At 41.7% G+C, this 16,982-nt stretch overlaps 1 protein-coding gene across 2 annotated transcripts in view; it reads left to right on the top strand.

The window, feature by feature from the left end:
- Positions 1–16,982, top strand: part of rgs7b (regulator of G protein signaling 7b) — a 120,574-nt gene that overhangs the window by 75,751 nt on the left and 27,841 nt on the right. For both annotated transcript variants that reach the window (XM_079492964.1, XM_079492963.1), the window contains exons 5-6: positions 992–1,098; positions 2,305–2,356. In XM_079492964.1, the coding sequence (XP_079349090.1) occupies positions 992–1,098; positions 2,305–2,356 (159 nt within the window). The remainder of the gene's footprint in view (positions 1–991; positions 1,099–2,304; positions 2,357–16,982) is intronic.

The following is a 16,982-nucleotide window of genomic DNA, read 5'->3' as shown; positions in this document are numbered from 1 at the left end:
GAAATATTTATATAATAACAACACAGTTCTAGAGTGTGTCCTGCTCCGTACACAGGCGGAGTCACCAGATTACAGTAGATACATCATCAGACAGCTTGTACAAGAAGTTCAACTTTTCGCCATGAGGTCACTCAAGAAGCTGGAGTTAATCTCCCAGGGAGCATGCCATGAACGCGCTCAGCCAGTTTCATGGCACATCGGACAAATATATTTTGACATAACTTGTGTGCCAAGACAACCTTATGTGGATCAAGGCTCACTTGGAAATCTTGAAAGTGACAAGGCAGCCATCTGGCTGTGGAGAGAAAGAACATATCTGAATTCCTGTGACAGAATGGAATATTTTTTTACTCAGCTTTTAATTTCTATTAGGTTAGGAACACCATTGATTGATTGATTGATCATTAAGTGGTCAGATGGGTGTGCTTTGTGCATTTTTATTTGAATGATCAATCGATCGATTGTATTCCAGCTTGAATCAATAGAACCCCCAAGGTTTGCAGTACGTGTTCCCTTTCACCCCATCTGGTTGCTTGCTTGCTTCCTTTCTGGCTGTCCTCACTCCAATTCTCTAGTGACCTTTTCCTCCACTAATATTTACACTTACTAATCACATCCAGGTGGCAAACCCAGTTGGTGTGACTGTTTGAGTCATGATGTGAAAGGCCAGGCGTCAGAGGCGACTGAGACAACATGTTACAATATTCATACTTCCCCATTAGCCATCCTGCCGGCCTAATCCACGCTGGTTTCCTATATTGCATGTCCATGGCCTTAATCAACAGTGACAGCATTGTGGCATGCAGTGTGTTCCTGGAAGGGATGGAAAATTAGTGCATAATTATGTTAATCTTCTTCTCACTTTTACTCTCTGCTACTCTGCTCTTGTCTCCCGTCCAACCCTTAATTTTCTAATTTCCTACCATATGCCTCTCCTCTCCTCTCCTCCTCTTCTCTTCTCTCCTAACCTCACCTCACCTGGCCTGTGTAGTTGAAGCTCTCCATCTAGGGACTCTGATGGCAGCCCATGGCTATTTCTTTCCCATCTCAGACCATGTTTTAACACTGAAAGATGACGGGACCTTCTACAGGTTCCAGGTAGGGCTGTGACTATTGATTATTTTCTTCTTCCTAGCAATTATTCTATCAATTGCCTTTTAGAATATTTGACAAATAATTGAGAAACATGATTTATTTATTTTAATTATATGTTTTATGTTTTATAGGCTATATCAACAAATCAATTTAAAATCATTTTAACAGATTTTTTTGTAATTGACAAATTCGATTTGTCTGTACTATCATTATTTTAAAGCACTATTTCTCTGCTTATAAGTGTTAGCCTGGCTAATAAGCCAGACCGAATCAGCCGTTGGCAAAAACAAATTGCCTGCAGGCCCGCGACAGTGTTGTGTGATATTAGTCTGGCTTATTATCCAGGCTATATAAGTGCCACATATAAATAGGCGATCTGCATGTTTCACGATGCAGCGCCGTGTGAGCTTGTTGATTAGCCTTTTTTTAACCAATTTAGGCCTGACCTCGAAATTTAAAAAAAAGTCTTCTAAATCCTCCAGTTTTCTGAAATAAATATTTTCACGATTTTAAAAAAATAGCAGACCTACAAGCTCGTAGCGCGCCACTCGGTGGCGCGCTATGAGCTTGTAGATCTGCTATTTTTCAATAGCTAAATTATAACAATGTTTAAAACAAAAGGGGTTCCCGCCCAAAATGGGTTAATTGAAAATTAAAAAAAATATATTTTTTAATCGATTATAGATTATTAGTTCCGGGTATGCAGGTTTGACAGGTCACCAGTGTCTTGGAGAAATGTACCCAGATCAACACGTACTTTTGTTTACAAGACAAATTGGTTCACAGAAAAAGCAGATTGATTATCTGTCAGTACACAATGTAACAAACGTCCCTGCCAACAGTGTTAGCTGGTGGCTGTTATTAATTATCCTCAACTTCATTATGAAGTCTGTCTGTCTGTTTAATTCTCCATCCGTCCACCCAACTGACTAACCCCCTGGCTTTGAAATCCATCCTCCATCAACCTGGACTCTGTACTTAGAGCATGTCATTTATATTCAAAAATGTAAAGAACTTAAAATTCAACTTACAAAATCATTTTCAAATGTCTTTCCCCAAAATGTTCAAAGACATTTCAAATGAGGTTTGACAAATAGAGAAAATCAGATCTGCAAGCTCACAATGCATCACAATGCAATGCTTTGTGAGCTTGACGCTTATACAATATGGCTCAATCACCTTTAATCTCCATGTCTCTGTCTCTCACAGACTCCTTACTTCTGGCCATCGAACTGCTGGGAACCAGAAAACACAGACTATGGTATGTTGGACAACCACTGCACACGCACGCACACGCACACACATGCACATGCAACCTCTCAGATATACTTTATGACTGAGTCATAAAGGCAATGCAGCTTATTTTGAATACCCATAGTATAAAGTAGGGCCTATAGGTGGTTAATACATGCTGCGTAATATTCATCTAAATATGTAAAGAAACTACTACTAAGTAGTAGAAAGTACAATATTTGCCTCAGAGATGTACTGTAGTGGTGTAGAAGTATCGAATGTGGTAAAATGGAAATTAACTTGGTTCCGTTCCACCACTTTTCCACTACAGATGAGATAACTATGTATGCATTACTGTAATGCAGGGTCAGAGACAGGTCAGCCAGTCTGTGCTGTTGTCCTGGGATAACTGCATAAAGTGTGTATGTGGGTAATGGGTCAATATGCCATGCAGGGTCATGGGGATTAATTGTATGAGATATGCCTGTTAATGCGTCTGATGTAATGTAATCTCTGGCCAGTGGTAATGAACACTATACATGGCCACAGGCTGACTGAACACGCTCTGAAACAAGGTAATGAACACTATACACGGCCACAGGCTGACTGAACACGCTCTGAAACAAGCACTTAGTGGAGGAAGAAGAACTGCAATTTTGGACTTAAGTAAATGTACCAATACCACAGTATAAAAGTCCTGCATTCCAAATCTTACTTACGTTGAAGTATAAAAGTATCAAAATACGCTTAAAGTTGCACACAACATTTTCAAGTATAGACAATTGTACTTGAGTACTTTGAGTACTTAGAGTAAATGTAAACACCACCATTGGAAACAGGAAACACAATTAATGTTAATGGTAAGGCGCTATAGTCTCCTCCTCTCTCTCTCTCTCTCTCTCTCTCTCTCTCTCTCTCTCTCTCTCTCTCTCTCTCTCTCTCTCTCTCTCTCTCTCTCTCTCTCTCTCTCTCTCTCTCTCTCTCTCTCTCAATAGATCCTATCATCCTAGTGAAGGCTAATGCAGCTGTTGCACAATCACCAAATGCATTAGGTTGTCGTCCAAATTGAATGTACAGTATTTGATTATGGCAGCATTACATTTAGTAGGGAGTGTTAATGGTTAGGTTAGGCTAATGTGTTCACACTGTGTTGATGGTTAGGTCAGTGAAGGTTTAGTCCATTGTCAGGAGGACAGAGACCACACTTCACTAGTGTTTTGTTTATCACAAAAACTATGGTGAATCATTATCAGCTTTAATGTCACAGGTTTACAAGGTAAAATAAATTGCCTGGGGACCAGACGAATCTTGCATCGTTCCCATCGTATCGTTATTAGATTTAGATTTAGAAAAAAAGAAAGGGAAGAAGAAGAGGGGGGGGGGGGGGTAATCACCCAGCCCTACCTTGATGTGTGTTTGGCTACGGGCAATCCAGACATGTTGCAGGTTTCATCCATGCTGTGGATCATCAAACCCATACAGTTCCATTTGTTTTTGTGCTGTGACTCATTTGCAAGGCAACAGCCTCGTCTAAGAGGAGGACATGTAAATGTAGATCCCCCCGTTTAACAGATTATACATTGAGTGGGAGAGAAAGAGAATAAAGCCTGATTTATGCTTCGTTGTGCTCAGTGACGGTGACAAGAGACAGAAATAGCTGATCTACAAGCTCAAAAAGAGAAGAGAAAAGAATGAGTAACAGACATGGGGGGTTAACCCATTTAGGCCTGAGATCAGATTCTAAAAATGTTTTCTACATCCTGACAGTTTTCTGAAAAAGCTGTTTCTATGTCAGTGGTTCTTCGATTTTTCAAAAATAGCAGACCTACAAGCTCGTAGCGCGCCACTCGGTGGCGCGCTGTGAGCTTGTAGATCTGCTATTTTTCAATAGCTAAAGCATAACATAATGCTAACACCAAAAGGGGTTCCCGGCTCTTCTCGCCCAAAATGGGTTAAGCCTAATAGACTTTGTTGCATAGTTCGATCACTGAAAATAACAGATTTTCTGTGATGAATCGCATTATAAAGTAGGCTTGAGGGGGAGAGAGAGCGAAAAGAAAGAAAGTCACAACAAAAGGAAATCTATCTGTGTGAGTGTGTGACGTGTGGAGAGAGATGGAGAAAGCGAGAGCCTGAGAGGAAGAGGGAGAGAGCACTTAGAATATAGTTATTTCTAGCAACTGTCAGCTGTCAGTCAGCAGCAGTCACTGTCTCGGAACAACACACACACACACACACGCACACACACACACACACACACACACATGCACACGCACACGCTCACACACACACACACACACACACACACACACACACACACACACACACACACACACACACACGCACACACGCACACACGCACACACACGTGCACACACACACACACTTATCGCTGTTCACCATTGTACATTTCCTGACGTCTATCTCTATGGCTCTGTCCTTAGTGTCTGCAGTGAGATTAAGGGCTATATCTAGCGATAACCCTTAACCCTTATCCCTAAACTTATTAGCCATTTTTCACTATTTAAAAAAACCTTTTAAAATAGTTCAAATAACTGATCTACAAGCTCACAACGTGTAGATGTAGATTGGCTAGTTGAACTATTTTAAAATGATTTTCAAAATAGTAAAAAATGGCAAATAAGTTCAGGGATAAGGGATAAGGGTGGCGCAAGATGGAGCCCTACATATTTGGGCCATATCATCTCAAATGACCTCTCTGATGACAAGGACATGTATAGACAACGTCGTAAGCTGTATGCTCAAGGAAACATGCTGTGTTGAAAAGATTTTACTTTTTAAATATTTCTGTACACTTCTGTATACCGCCCACCTGTGGTGTCGTTACAAACAAGCCAGTATCAGACGATTGACACAGTGGCTTATAATGACTGTATGAGGTTGTATGACGCTTATAATGACTGTATGAGGTTGTATGACGCTTATAATGACTGTATGAGGTTGTATGATGCTTATAATGACTGTATGAGGTTGTATGACGCTTATAATGACTGTATGAGGTTGTATGACGCTTATAATGACTGTATGAGGTTGTATGACGCTTATAATGACTGTATGAGGTTGTATGACGCTTATAATGACTGCATGAGGTTGTATGACGCTTATAATGACTGCATGAGGTTGTATGACGCTTATAATGACTGCATGAGGTTGTATGACGCTTATAATGACTGCATGAGGTTGTATGACTCTTATAATGACTGCATGAGGTTGTATGACGCTTATAATGACTGTATGAGGTTGTATGACGCTTATAATGACTGTATGAGGTTGTATGACGCTTATAATGACTGTATGAGGTTGTATGACGCTTATAATGACTGTATGAGGTTGTATGACGCTTATAATGACTGTATGAGGTTGTATGACGCTTATAATGACTGTATGAGGTTGCTACTGAGAGCTCCAAGAAGCTCCAGTGCATCCTGATGCTTGTCAGTGTTGGGGTACCTACCTGCTGCTGTGATACGCAATCTTATGTGTAGGGCATCTGAGTCAGTAAATGACATCATTGATGTCATAACTAACCCTATACATAGTTCATAGTTTTTATTGTATATTTCTTTTTCTATTCTTGTTATTTATGATGTTGTGTTTTTTTATTGTGATATGGATTCCCCTGAGTCTGAAATAAAGATTGAATTGAATTATACTATTATCTCCGCCTCTATTGTTAATGAGCCTGGCTATAATTATAGCTATACCTCGATAATGGAATGGCGCCTCGGTCTCAATTTGAATCCCACTGTTGTTCTCGAGGGGTTGTTGTCAGCACTTTTATTTCAGTTAAGACTTTGTCGACAATGTTTTTCTCTTGCTCTGTGTGCCTGCTCCTTATGCCTGTGACTCTACGCTCTCCCCGTCCCCATTCTCCTCAGTGGTTTTCTACATGTGCATAAGGATAAAGACATACAGTTTACGATTCAAACACGTTCTGTATGAAGAGACATATAATCTCTCTCTCTCTCTCTCTCTCTCTCTCTCTCTTGCAATTTCCATCTATGCCCAATGTTGTTTATGTTATTTTAGGTATAAACCTCGGAAATTGAATGAATGTATTTATTGATTTTACTTTTCTCTGACCCGCACCCCTCAGACTCTTTCTTTTAATTTCTTTTTCTTTTCTTTTTTATCCTTTTGGCAGATACAGTACAGTTGGGTGCCACCGATATTGTCCCTTATCATTTGACCCATTTAGGCCTGACCTCAAAATTTAAAAAAAATCCTTCTAAATCCTCCAGTTTTCTGAAATAAATATTTTCACGATTTTTCAAAAATAGCAGACCTACAAGCTCGTAGCGCGCCACTCGGTGGCGCGCTATGAGCTTGTAGATCTGCTATTTTTCAATAGCTAAATTACACCAAAAGGGGTTCCCGCCTAAAATGGGTTAACTGTCCTTTTGCGCAGATCACGCAAACCTCAGCAAAAAGAAAAGGACAATATCGATGGCCTCCAACTGTACAGTATGTACAAGTATATCTTCAGTCAACCCTGTCTCTCTCTCTCACCAGCTGTCTACCTGTGCAAGAGGACAATGCAAAACAAAGCCAGGTTGGAGTTGGCTGACTATGAAGCCGTAAGTCATCAACCGCCTGCTGACACCATTTCTATTCCAGTTGCACATTCCTTGTTTTACATTTTTCAGTGGCTACCAATGGTTCAGTTCAGTTAAGGGCAGAATTGTGTTTCTATCCGACTTTCAAGGAGATATGTTCAGTGTTTTATCATCTTTATAAAAGAGATATCGGGCTGTATTTTGCGTGTCTTAAATACCAGGTCTTATTACTTAACTTAACCCATTTAGACCTGAGATCAGATTCTAAAAATGTCTTCTACATCCTGACAGTTTTCTGAAAAAGCTATGTTTCTATGTCGTTCTTCGATTTTTCAAAAATAGCAGACCTACAAGCTCGTAGCGCGCCACTCGGTGGCGCGCTATGAGCTTGTAGATCTGCTATTTTTCAATAGCTAAAGCATAACATAATGCTAACACCAAAAAAAATGGGTTAAGTACCTGGTCTTATTACTTAACTTAAGACCTGGAGGCGTGATCAATGCCATTTGGCTATTCTGAGTGGCCAAAGAGCATTGACCACGCCTCCAGGTCTTAAGTTAAGTAATAAGACCTGGTACTTAAGACACGCAAAATACAGCCCATCGGATCATCTCTGATATGCAATGCATGGGGTGGGCAGAAAGGGGGTGGGGGGTGCCGTAGCAATTTGTTCAAATGTCATGAAAATCTGCAACAGTGAAGTCCGTTGATAAATACATCCCCCTATCGACTCCATCAATAGCACTTATGCTTTATAAACTGTACGCACTTAAAGAGAGAGAGAGAGAAACACACAGGCATACACAGTCATACGACCTGCTCTTTGATTCACGTAGCCTACTTTTGTATTTGACTATTTTCTACGCTGTTATGTGATGGTGCTAATCTTTTTCGTCTTGACATTCTGATTCTAAACGGTGGGTAATTACGTGCGTGTTCATGGGGATTATTATACCTGCCATCAGGTGTTGTGCTTAAAGACCCTGTTTCTCCATCATAATGGCTTTCAAAGTAGTTTGTCTATAATCAGGCACAGGATGCAATCAGCATACATTTCTTTCATTTCTCTGTGGGATGTTTAGGCTGACACCCAGCAAAAAAAAGGAAGTGTTTTTTTCCATTAGCCTTAGAGAGTACTAGTGTATGATTACATTTTGATTGGTGTTGCATACTCTTATTTTAATTGAGAAGTACTTTACACTCCCTCCTTGATGTTTCAAGTATGGCTGGGCGATATGATTTAATATCAATATAATGGGTTTTTTCAAACTTTTGCCTTTATTACAACGAATGAACAATTTATTTTCATTTGATTTGTGAAAATAGAAGATGTACAAGCTTCTACAAGGTTTGAATGTGAATTTAAAAAATACATTTTCACGTCTCGAATATTCCATCTGCTTTGTGATTCAGGAGAGCCTAGCGCGACTACAGAGAGCATTCGCCCGGAAATGGGAGTTCATCTTTATGCAAGCAGAGGCACAAGCAAAGTATGTCTACTTTCACATGCAATACACGCACGCACGCACGCACGCACGCACGCACGCACGCACGCACGCACGCACGCACGCACGCACGCACGCACGCACACACACTTTCATTGCCAGAATATGCTGACACAAACTCACGAATACAATTAAATATTCACAAATACAGAATTAATAGAAGTACACATGTTATGCTCATGGACTCTCTGTGTGTCCTTCCGTCTGTCATATCTCCCTCCAGAGTGGATAAGAAGAGAGATAAGATTGAGAGGAAGATCTTGGACAGCCAGGAACGAGCATTCTGGGATGTTCACAGACCTGTGGTGAGTCTGCATATACAATACAATACAATACAATCTGGTGTATGTACACTAAAACAGTTAAGTAGCCTTGCCGAGCCATGAGGCCCATAGGGCAGGAGCCTACAGTTGGGTGCCACCGATATTGTCCCTTATCATTTGACCCATTTAGGCCTGACCTCAACATTTTAAAAAATCCTTCTAAATCCTCCAGTTTTCTGAAATAAATATTTTCACGATTTTTCAAAAATAGCAGACCTACAAGCTCGTAGCGCGCCACTCGGTGGCGCGCTATGAGCTTGTAGATCTGCTATTTTTCAATAGCTAAATTATAACATAATGTTTAAAACACCAAAAGGGGTTCCCGCCCAAAATGGGTTAACTGTCCTTTTGCGCAGATCACGCAAACCTCAGCAAAAAGAAAAGGACAATATCGATGGCCTCCAACTGTATCTCCTGTTTCTGTAGTGTGAGGCAGCTTGATGTACAAGTACACCCCCTGGACATGACGCTAGTATGTCACAGGGACTTACCCCCAATCCAACCCTTGATGCTGAGTGTCAAGCAGGGAGGCACTGGGTCCCATTTTTAGAGTCTTTGGTATGACCCGGCCAGGGATTGAACCCCCGACCTCCCAGTCTCAGGGCGGACACTCTAACCACAAGGCCACTGAGCTGGACTAAAACAGTTAATCAAACTAATTGATTTAGCTATTATAGGAAGTTTGTATAGGAAGGGGGCTTGTCTGATGAAATGAATATCAAATATCTAAATGCTGAATGCAGCAAAACTGTCTGGGGTGACCACAAAAACCTAAGTAGTCATAAAAATGACCCCAAAACAATTTGTAAAGAATATAACAAATTATTGTCAATTATTGCTTCGCGATTATTCTAATAATCAAAGATGTTATCAAAGAAAATAATCGATAGTTGCAACCCTACACCAAATGTATCGTTCTATTTTTCTTCCAACGCTACAATAAGTGTTTTCTCTGGTATTTTAGAAGGATTTGAGTTTGATGTTCAGTTCACTGATCACAACCAATTACCTCCCACCTCACTGACAGTAGCTTCACCTTTTGACGTCTGTGAGCCTGCCAACAACAAAAGCAGTTGAAGGCTCTCCTATTCACAAACCTGAAAGTGCTGTTCTGTGCTGCACTTTGGTTCAGGTTAGAGTGAAGAAGGTCTGTTTTTCTGGGTTCAATTTCCTTCTATTGGATTCTTATCTGCTTGTTTCAATTTAGCTCTTATCCTGTTCTTATCTGCTCCATTGTGAGGTGGTGTTCCGACCTTTTCTGTCCCCCGTACTGTTGGGTTGCGTTGGGTTTTTTCTTCCCCATTGTGTTGTGTTCTGACCCGGTCTGTCTCACTGTGTTGTGTTCCCTTATTTACCATGTTCCCCATTATAAAGTGTGTGTGTGTGTGTGTGTGTGTGTGTGTGTGTGTGTGTGTGTGTGTGTGTGTGTGTGTGTGTGTGTGTGTGTGTGTGTGTGTGTGTGTGTGTGTGTGTGTGTGTGTGTGTGTGTGTGTGTGTGTGTGTGTGTGTGTGTGTGTGTGTGTGTGTGTGTGTGTGTGTGTGTGTGTGTGTGAATAATTCCCTCATTCTTCAATGCAGTCATCTCTAGTCTACAGCACTGTTTCCCAAACAGTGCGTCGGGCCTTGTAGATCTGCTATTTTCTCCATGTTGGGTCCTGGGGATTACATTTCTCTTTTGGGTCTTGAGCTAAAACAATTGGCAACCCTTGCTACTGTATACAGTAGACCAGTGTACCAACGGCATCGGTCTACTTTGGATCGATGCAAGTTAGGAACGAATTTGCGGATTTATCAATATTTAATGTGGCAATATAATTCTGCACGTTATTGTGTAGCCGAGGACACGTAAACGTGTCCTCGGCAATACGCAAGACGAGTTTGAAGTCGATCGGTCGGGCAGATCTCGCGACACGCCTCGCGTGCAGCGAGGCGTTGTATTTGTAGTTGCCCCTCTCTTATATAATTTGACAATTTGGTCAGTGTTTGTTGTTTACTTTTGATGCAGTAATGGTCTTTTTAATTTCATTAACTTTCTTTAGGTATTAAATAGGTCTTAAAAGTCCTTAAATTGTCACATCACTGTCATCCCCCCCCCCCCCCCCCCCACACACACACACACACACACACACACAAAAAGTGCTCTGCAACGCTGTTTCAAAAGCTGTAATTTAACTACCAAGGCAATTAGATGAAAGTCTGAAACTAGCAATTATTTTGCGTTTCTGTTGTCTGAGTATGGGTGATACACTAGAGGTCTGACCCATTCATTCAGTTAACGCATAATAAAACATCTTCACAGCACAACACTGGCAGAAATATAACTCCATGCACTGCAGCAGCTGATTAGATTTAAATAAAACATCAAAAAACATTGGTCACACAAGTCAATTAGATGTCTCCAACAGAATAATATTCACCACTTCAAAAAGGGGACTGTAATGTGGCTGATGGCTATTTTTAATTTCCTGTTAATAACCCGTAACATTGTTTAACCCATTTTGGGCGGGAACCCCTTTTGGTGTTAGCATTATGTTATGCTTTAGCTATTGAAAAATAGCAGATCTACAAGCTCATAGCGCGCCACCGAGTGGCGCGCTACGAGCTTGTAGGTCTGCTATTTTTGAAAAATCGAAGAACGACATAGACATAGAAACATAGCTTTTTTAGAATCTGATCTCAGGTCAAAATGGGTTAAGCCAAGATAATTAATCACACCAGAATATATTTGTCTCGTCTCCAGATATGATATCCCTCTCTGCCAACTGGAACATGGTGAATCCTCATTAGCAAAGGTCATTTTGTGTTATGCAGTTAGAAAATATCTCCCAAGACCTCTGCCCATGCTCGTAATGAATACAAGTACTGCAGAGTGTGTGTGTGTGTGTGTGTGCGCGTGTGCGCGTGTGCGTGTGCGTGCGCGCGTGCGCACAGACAGACAGACAGACAGACCGACACAAGTGTCTGTAGACAGACAGACATACATTTGTGTGCACACAAATGTCTGTAGACAGACAGACAGACAGACCGACACAAATGTCTGTAGACAGACAGACAGACATTTGTGTGCACACAAATGTCTGTAGGGCATAGTGAGGGAAGCATAGTGAGGGAAGCATAGTGAGGGAAGCATAGTGAGGGAAGAAATGCCACACTAGTAAAAAGAGGAAGAAAATATCACTTAGGCAAGACACTGCATGTTATTTCCTCTTTCATTCCTTTTGCTACAGCTTCATTTTAGAAAGATCTTGCAGTCATACATGTGTTGAATCAAAATGTCTGCGTATTGTCGAGGCAAATCAAGTCACATTCATTTTTAAAGCACGAAAACAACTCCTGTTGAGCAAAGTGATGAACAAAATACACAAACCATCAACATAAACCATACATCGTTACAGCTCAAATGCACAAATAAGCAATGTGAGAACACAAATAAACCCTAAAAGCAATAAATCGTCCAGTGATAAATATCATCCAGATCAGGGGGAATCTAATGCTAGTAAATAAAACAGTGGCTTGAGCCTGGACTTAAAGGATTGATGGGGCAGATTTAACAGAGAGGGGAATGCTCATCCAACGTCTACAAGTCAGTGGTTCTCAAACCTTTTCATTTCAAGGACCCCCATAGCTCCCTCAGAGTTACAGACCTGTAAGGGTCCATTTGGACCCTCCTCAAGGAGCCCTGAGGGTCCCTGCTGGAGTCCACATTGAGAAGCACTGGTCTAGGTAGGTAAGAGCTAGCCTGGGACATCATTTAGAGTGCAGAGTTAAGTTGTGGGACACATAGGAGCCCCAAGTCAGCTGACCTTAGGGACCTGAGTGTTGTTAAGAGGTGTTAAAAGTTCAGCAATGTATCATTATGCATGGGGGCCAACCCATTACAATCTTTTTAAATCAAGTCAGGATAATCTTAAAATCAACTGGCCAGTGGAGGCATGCCGGGACAGGATAGGGGTAATGTGTTGCACATAATGTTTCTTGAATATATTATACTGTAAGTGTCAACGGGTAGATGAGGTTACAGTTTCTACTAAATACTTAACCCATTTTGACCTGAGATCAGATTCTAAAAATGTCTTCTACATCCTGACAGTTTTCTGAAAAAGCTATGTTTCTATGTCAGTCGTTCTTCGATTTTTCAAAAAATAGCAGACCTACAAGCTCGTAGCGCGCCACTCGGTGGCGCGCTATGAGCTTGTAGATCTGCTATTTTTCAATAGCTAAAGCATAACATAATGCTAACACCATGGCATCATTTCAACTAAACTGAACGGTGCAACTGAAGTGACCTGAACTGAAGGTCAACCTGACGCGACGGTAAAGGTTTTTATTTGTGTGCCACACAGAAAGCAAACTTTGTGTGAATCTGGTGTCACTACTGCTGCTGCATGTTAAGCAGTGAGGTGAGCGGTGGTCAAGGCAACTTCAACTTTATTTGTCCCCGGAGGGCAATTGTGTTTTGCAGAATAAAGAGTGCTACATTAAAAACAAATGAGTAGAAGAGACTCAAGGGGCCTGCGTCAGTGAACAAGCATAATCACCACAACAACATTTGCACCATTTGGATTTGCCACGGGGAAGCTCTCGCATATTTACACCATATAAAGAAGTTGTTGTGAACTTAATCATTTTTATGTGAGCCTTTGCATTTCAAACTACTCAGCACCTTTAAACATGAGCCCAGTTAGGACTTTCTAGGGAGATAATAACAGGATATTACGGTTTCACTGATCCCTGAGGGGAAAAGTGTTTAGTGCATAGAAAATAAGCAATTTATTTGGGTGAACTACTTCATAAGTGTCTTGCTCAGGAACACTTCAACATAAAGCCTAGAGGAATCAAGAATTGAACCAGGGACCGTTTTCTTGCAATTTACAATTTACAATTTAGGCATTTAGCAGACGCTCTTAATCCAGAGCTATTTACATTAAGCAAGAACAAAAAAGCATGGGAATACATCACATAAAAAAAGCATTTATCATGAAACATGCGTAAACTAAGAACGTAACAGTGGAATATCTAAATAATGAAACTATACATATAAACTATACATATATACTATACTATGCTATACATATGTACTATGACGTGCTATGACTACATACAATGCAATTATAGTGCTGTCTACATAACATGCTATAAGTCTGTATCAAATGCTATCTAAGTCTACCGAAATGCTATCTAAGGGGGTAGGGTAAGTGCTATGGGCCATGATGGAGTCTGAAAAGGTGGGTTTTCAGACTACGGCGGAAGATTGGGAGTGATGCTGCAGTTCTGACTGCAACGGGGAGTGCATTCCACAGTTTTGGAGCCAGAAGGGAGAAGATTTTGGGACGTGTGGAGCGTTGTCCCAGCGTTTTTAGTGAGGGTACTTCCAGCTTCCCTGCGTTGGCTGATCTGAGTGCGCGGGAGGGTTTGTAGGGTTCAATCATACTTTCAAGATATGGGGGAGCCATACCTCTGGTTGCTTTGAATGCCAGCATCAGGGTTTTGTATTCTGTGCGGGCAGCGACCGGGAGCCAGTGGAGGGAGCGGAGCAGGGGGGTTTTTGATTGATTGATTGAAAATTTTATTAACAGTTTGCAGAATTACAGTACATTTCAAGCACAAACTCAATACAAAGGCTGTTAACTGTGAGTGGACGACCCAATTAAGCATTACACTTGTTTACAACAGGGTCCACCATGTTCAATTCATCAAAGACAATGGCATGTGAGAATTTTGGCTGGTTGAAGACCAAGCGAGCTGCGGCATTTTGGATCAGTTGGAGAGGCACATGCCGTGCACATGCCGGTAGGCCAGTAAGGAGGGAGTTACAATAGTCGAGTTTTGACAAGACTGTTGTCTGGATTAGGAGCTGGGCTGATTCCTGGGTGAGGAACGGTCTAATTCGTTGTATGTTATAGAGTGTGAACCTACAGGATCGAGTGACAGCTGTGATGTGAGTTTTGAACGAGAGCTGACTGTCCAGGACAACACCAAGGTTCCTGGCTGTTGGGACAGACGTTACCAGGGCGTTGTCTACGGAAATAGTTAGCTCCCGCATAGGGCAGGACTTAGCTGGGAAGAAGAGAAGCTCAGTCTTGTCTGGGTTCAGCTTGAGGTGGTTGGAGGACATCCACTGTGAGATGTCAGCCAGGCATGCAGTGATGCGCTCTTCCACCTGAGTGGCAGAGGGGGGGAAGGATTGCCTGCTCCCGTTGGAAGTCTGACCATTCCTGCTGACCATTCCTGGCCAAGAATGAATGATTTCATTGCTGACCGCCTGCAGTTAATTCCTGGTCACCGCTCCTTTGTCCCTTTAGTCCTGCCAGATCCCAAAAAGCAAAAACATTACATAACAGAATGAGAGGCTGTTTCATTGTGCAGCACAAGAATACACACACACACACACACACACACACACACACACACACACACACACACACACACACACACACACACACACACACACACACACACACACACACGAGAGAGAGATAGGCTAAACACCCAATTACAGCACCACAGAGTCTCCAGACAGCAACACAGTGGGGTCGGCTGGACTTATAGCTTGACAGTAGGTTATTATTATGCACATACATTCTCTGAATGTAGCTACTGTATATGATTGCTCTATATCTGGTTCATGGCGGGATGTGCAGGATTTTGCAGAATGCACAGTTATTTAAATACCGCCCGCTCTACCTAGTGAGCCACTGCTCTGCTACTTAATGAGTCAATGCTCTGTAGGACTAGTAGCATGCCAAAGTTTGTGCTATTGCCATTGAGAATGCATTGGGCGTTTAAGTTAAATAACTCAGAAACTACAAATCATTTCAAAGTAAAAAGTTCCAGCATGTGTCTCCACAGTAAGCTGAATTATAAAATGTGTGAATGGAGTTTCTAGGTGAAAGTGATTTTTTGACGTGCCATAGAGATGCCATTGAGCCCCATTATACATTTCTCAAATTTGAAAGCACTATATTTCTAAAACTATGAAACATTTCAAAGATTTATTTTCAGGCAAACATGTCCACCGTAAGATGAACCTAAATAGGTTTGAATGGGGTTTCTAGGTGTAATTATGTAGGACTAGTTGCATGCCAAAGTTTGTGCTATTGCCATTGAGAATGCATTGGGCGTTTAAGTTAAATAACTCAGAAACTACAAAACATTTCAAAGTAAAAGGTTCCAGCACGTGTCTCCACAAGCTGAATTATAAAAAGTGTGAATGGAGTTTCTAGGTGAAAGTGCTTTTTTGACGTGCCAATATCTGCCATTGAGCCCCATTGTGAATTTCTCAAATTTGAAAGCACTATATTTCTAAAACTATTAAACATTTAGTAGTAGATCCCACGTCATAAATGTGTGGGCACCCCTGCTCTATAGTGAGTCAATGCTCTACCTAGTGAGCCAATGCTCTACCTAGTGAGCCAGTGCTCTGCTACTTAGTGAGTCAATGCTCTACCTAGTGAGCCAGTGCTCTACCTAGTGAGCCAATGCCCTACCTAGTGAGTCAATACTCTACATAGTGAGCCAATGCTCTACCTAGTGAGTCAATACTCTACCTAGTGAGCCAATGCTCTACCTATTGAGCCAATGCTCTACTTAGTGAGTCAATGCTCTACCTAGTGAGCCAATGCTCTACCTAGTGAGTCAATACTCTACCTAGTGAGCCAATGCTCTACCTATTGAGCCAATGCTCTACTTAGTGAGTCAATGCTCTACCTAGTGAGCCACTGCTCTACCTAGTGAGTCAATACTCTACCTAGTGAGCCACTGCTCTACCTAGTGAGCCAGTGCTCTACCTAGTGAGTCAATGCTCTACCTAGTGAGTCAATGCTCTACCTAGTGAGCCAGTGCTCTACCTAGTGAGCCAGTGCTCTACCTAGTGAGCCACTGCTCTACTTAGTGAGTCAATACTCTACCTAGTGAGCCAGTGCTCTACCTAGTGAGCCAGTGCTCTACCTAGTGAGCCAGTGCTCTACCTAGTGAGTCAATACTCTACCTAGTGAGCCAGTGCTCTACCTAGTGAGCCAGTGCTCTACCTAGTGAGCCAGTGCTCTACCTAGTGAGTCAATGTTCTGCCTAGTGAGTCAATGCTCTACCTAGTGAGTCAATGCTCTACCTAGTGAGTCAATGCTCTACCTAGTGAGTCAATACTCTACCTAGTGAGCCAATGCTCTACCTAGTGAGCCAGTGCTCTACCTAGTGAGCCAGTGCTCTACCTAGTGAGCCACTGCTCTACCTAGTGAGCCAGTGCTCTACCT

Source organism: Electrona antarctica, assembly GCF_951216825.1.
Source record: "Electrona antarctica genome assembly, chromosome: 22".
In the NCBI taxonomy this organism is placed as follows: domain Eukaryota; kingdom Metazoa; phylum Chordata; class Actinopteri; order Myctophiformes; family Myctophidae; genus Electrona; species Electrona antarctica.
The sequence above is the reverse complement of the archived record's forward strand: the minus strand, read 5'-3'. Positions and strand labels throughout refer to the sequence as shown.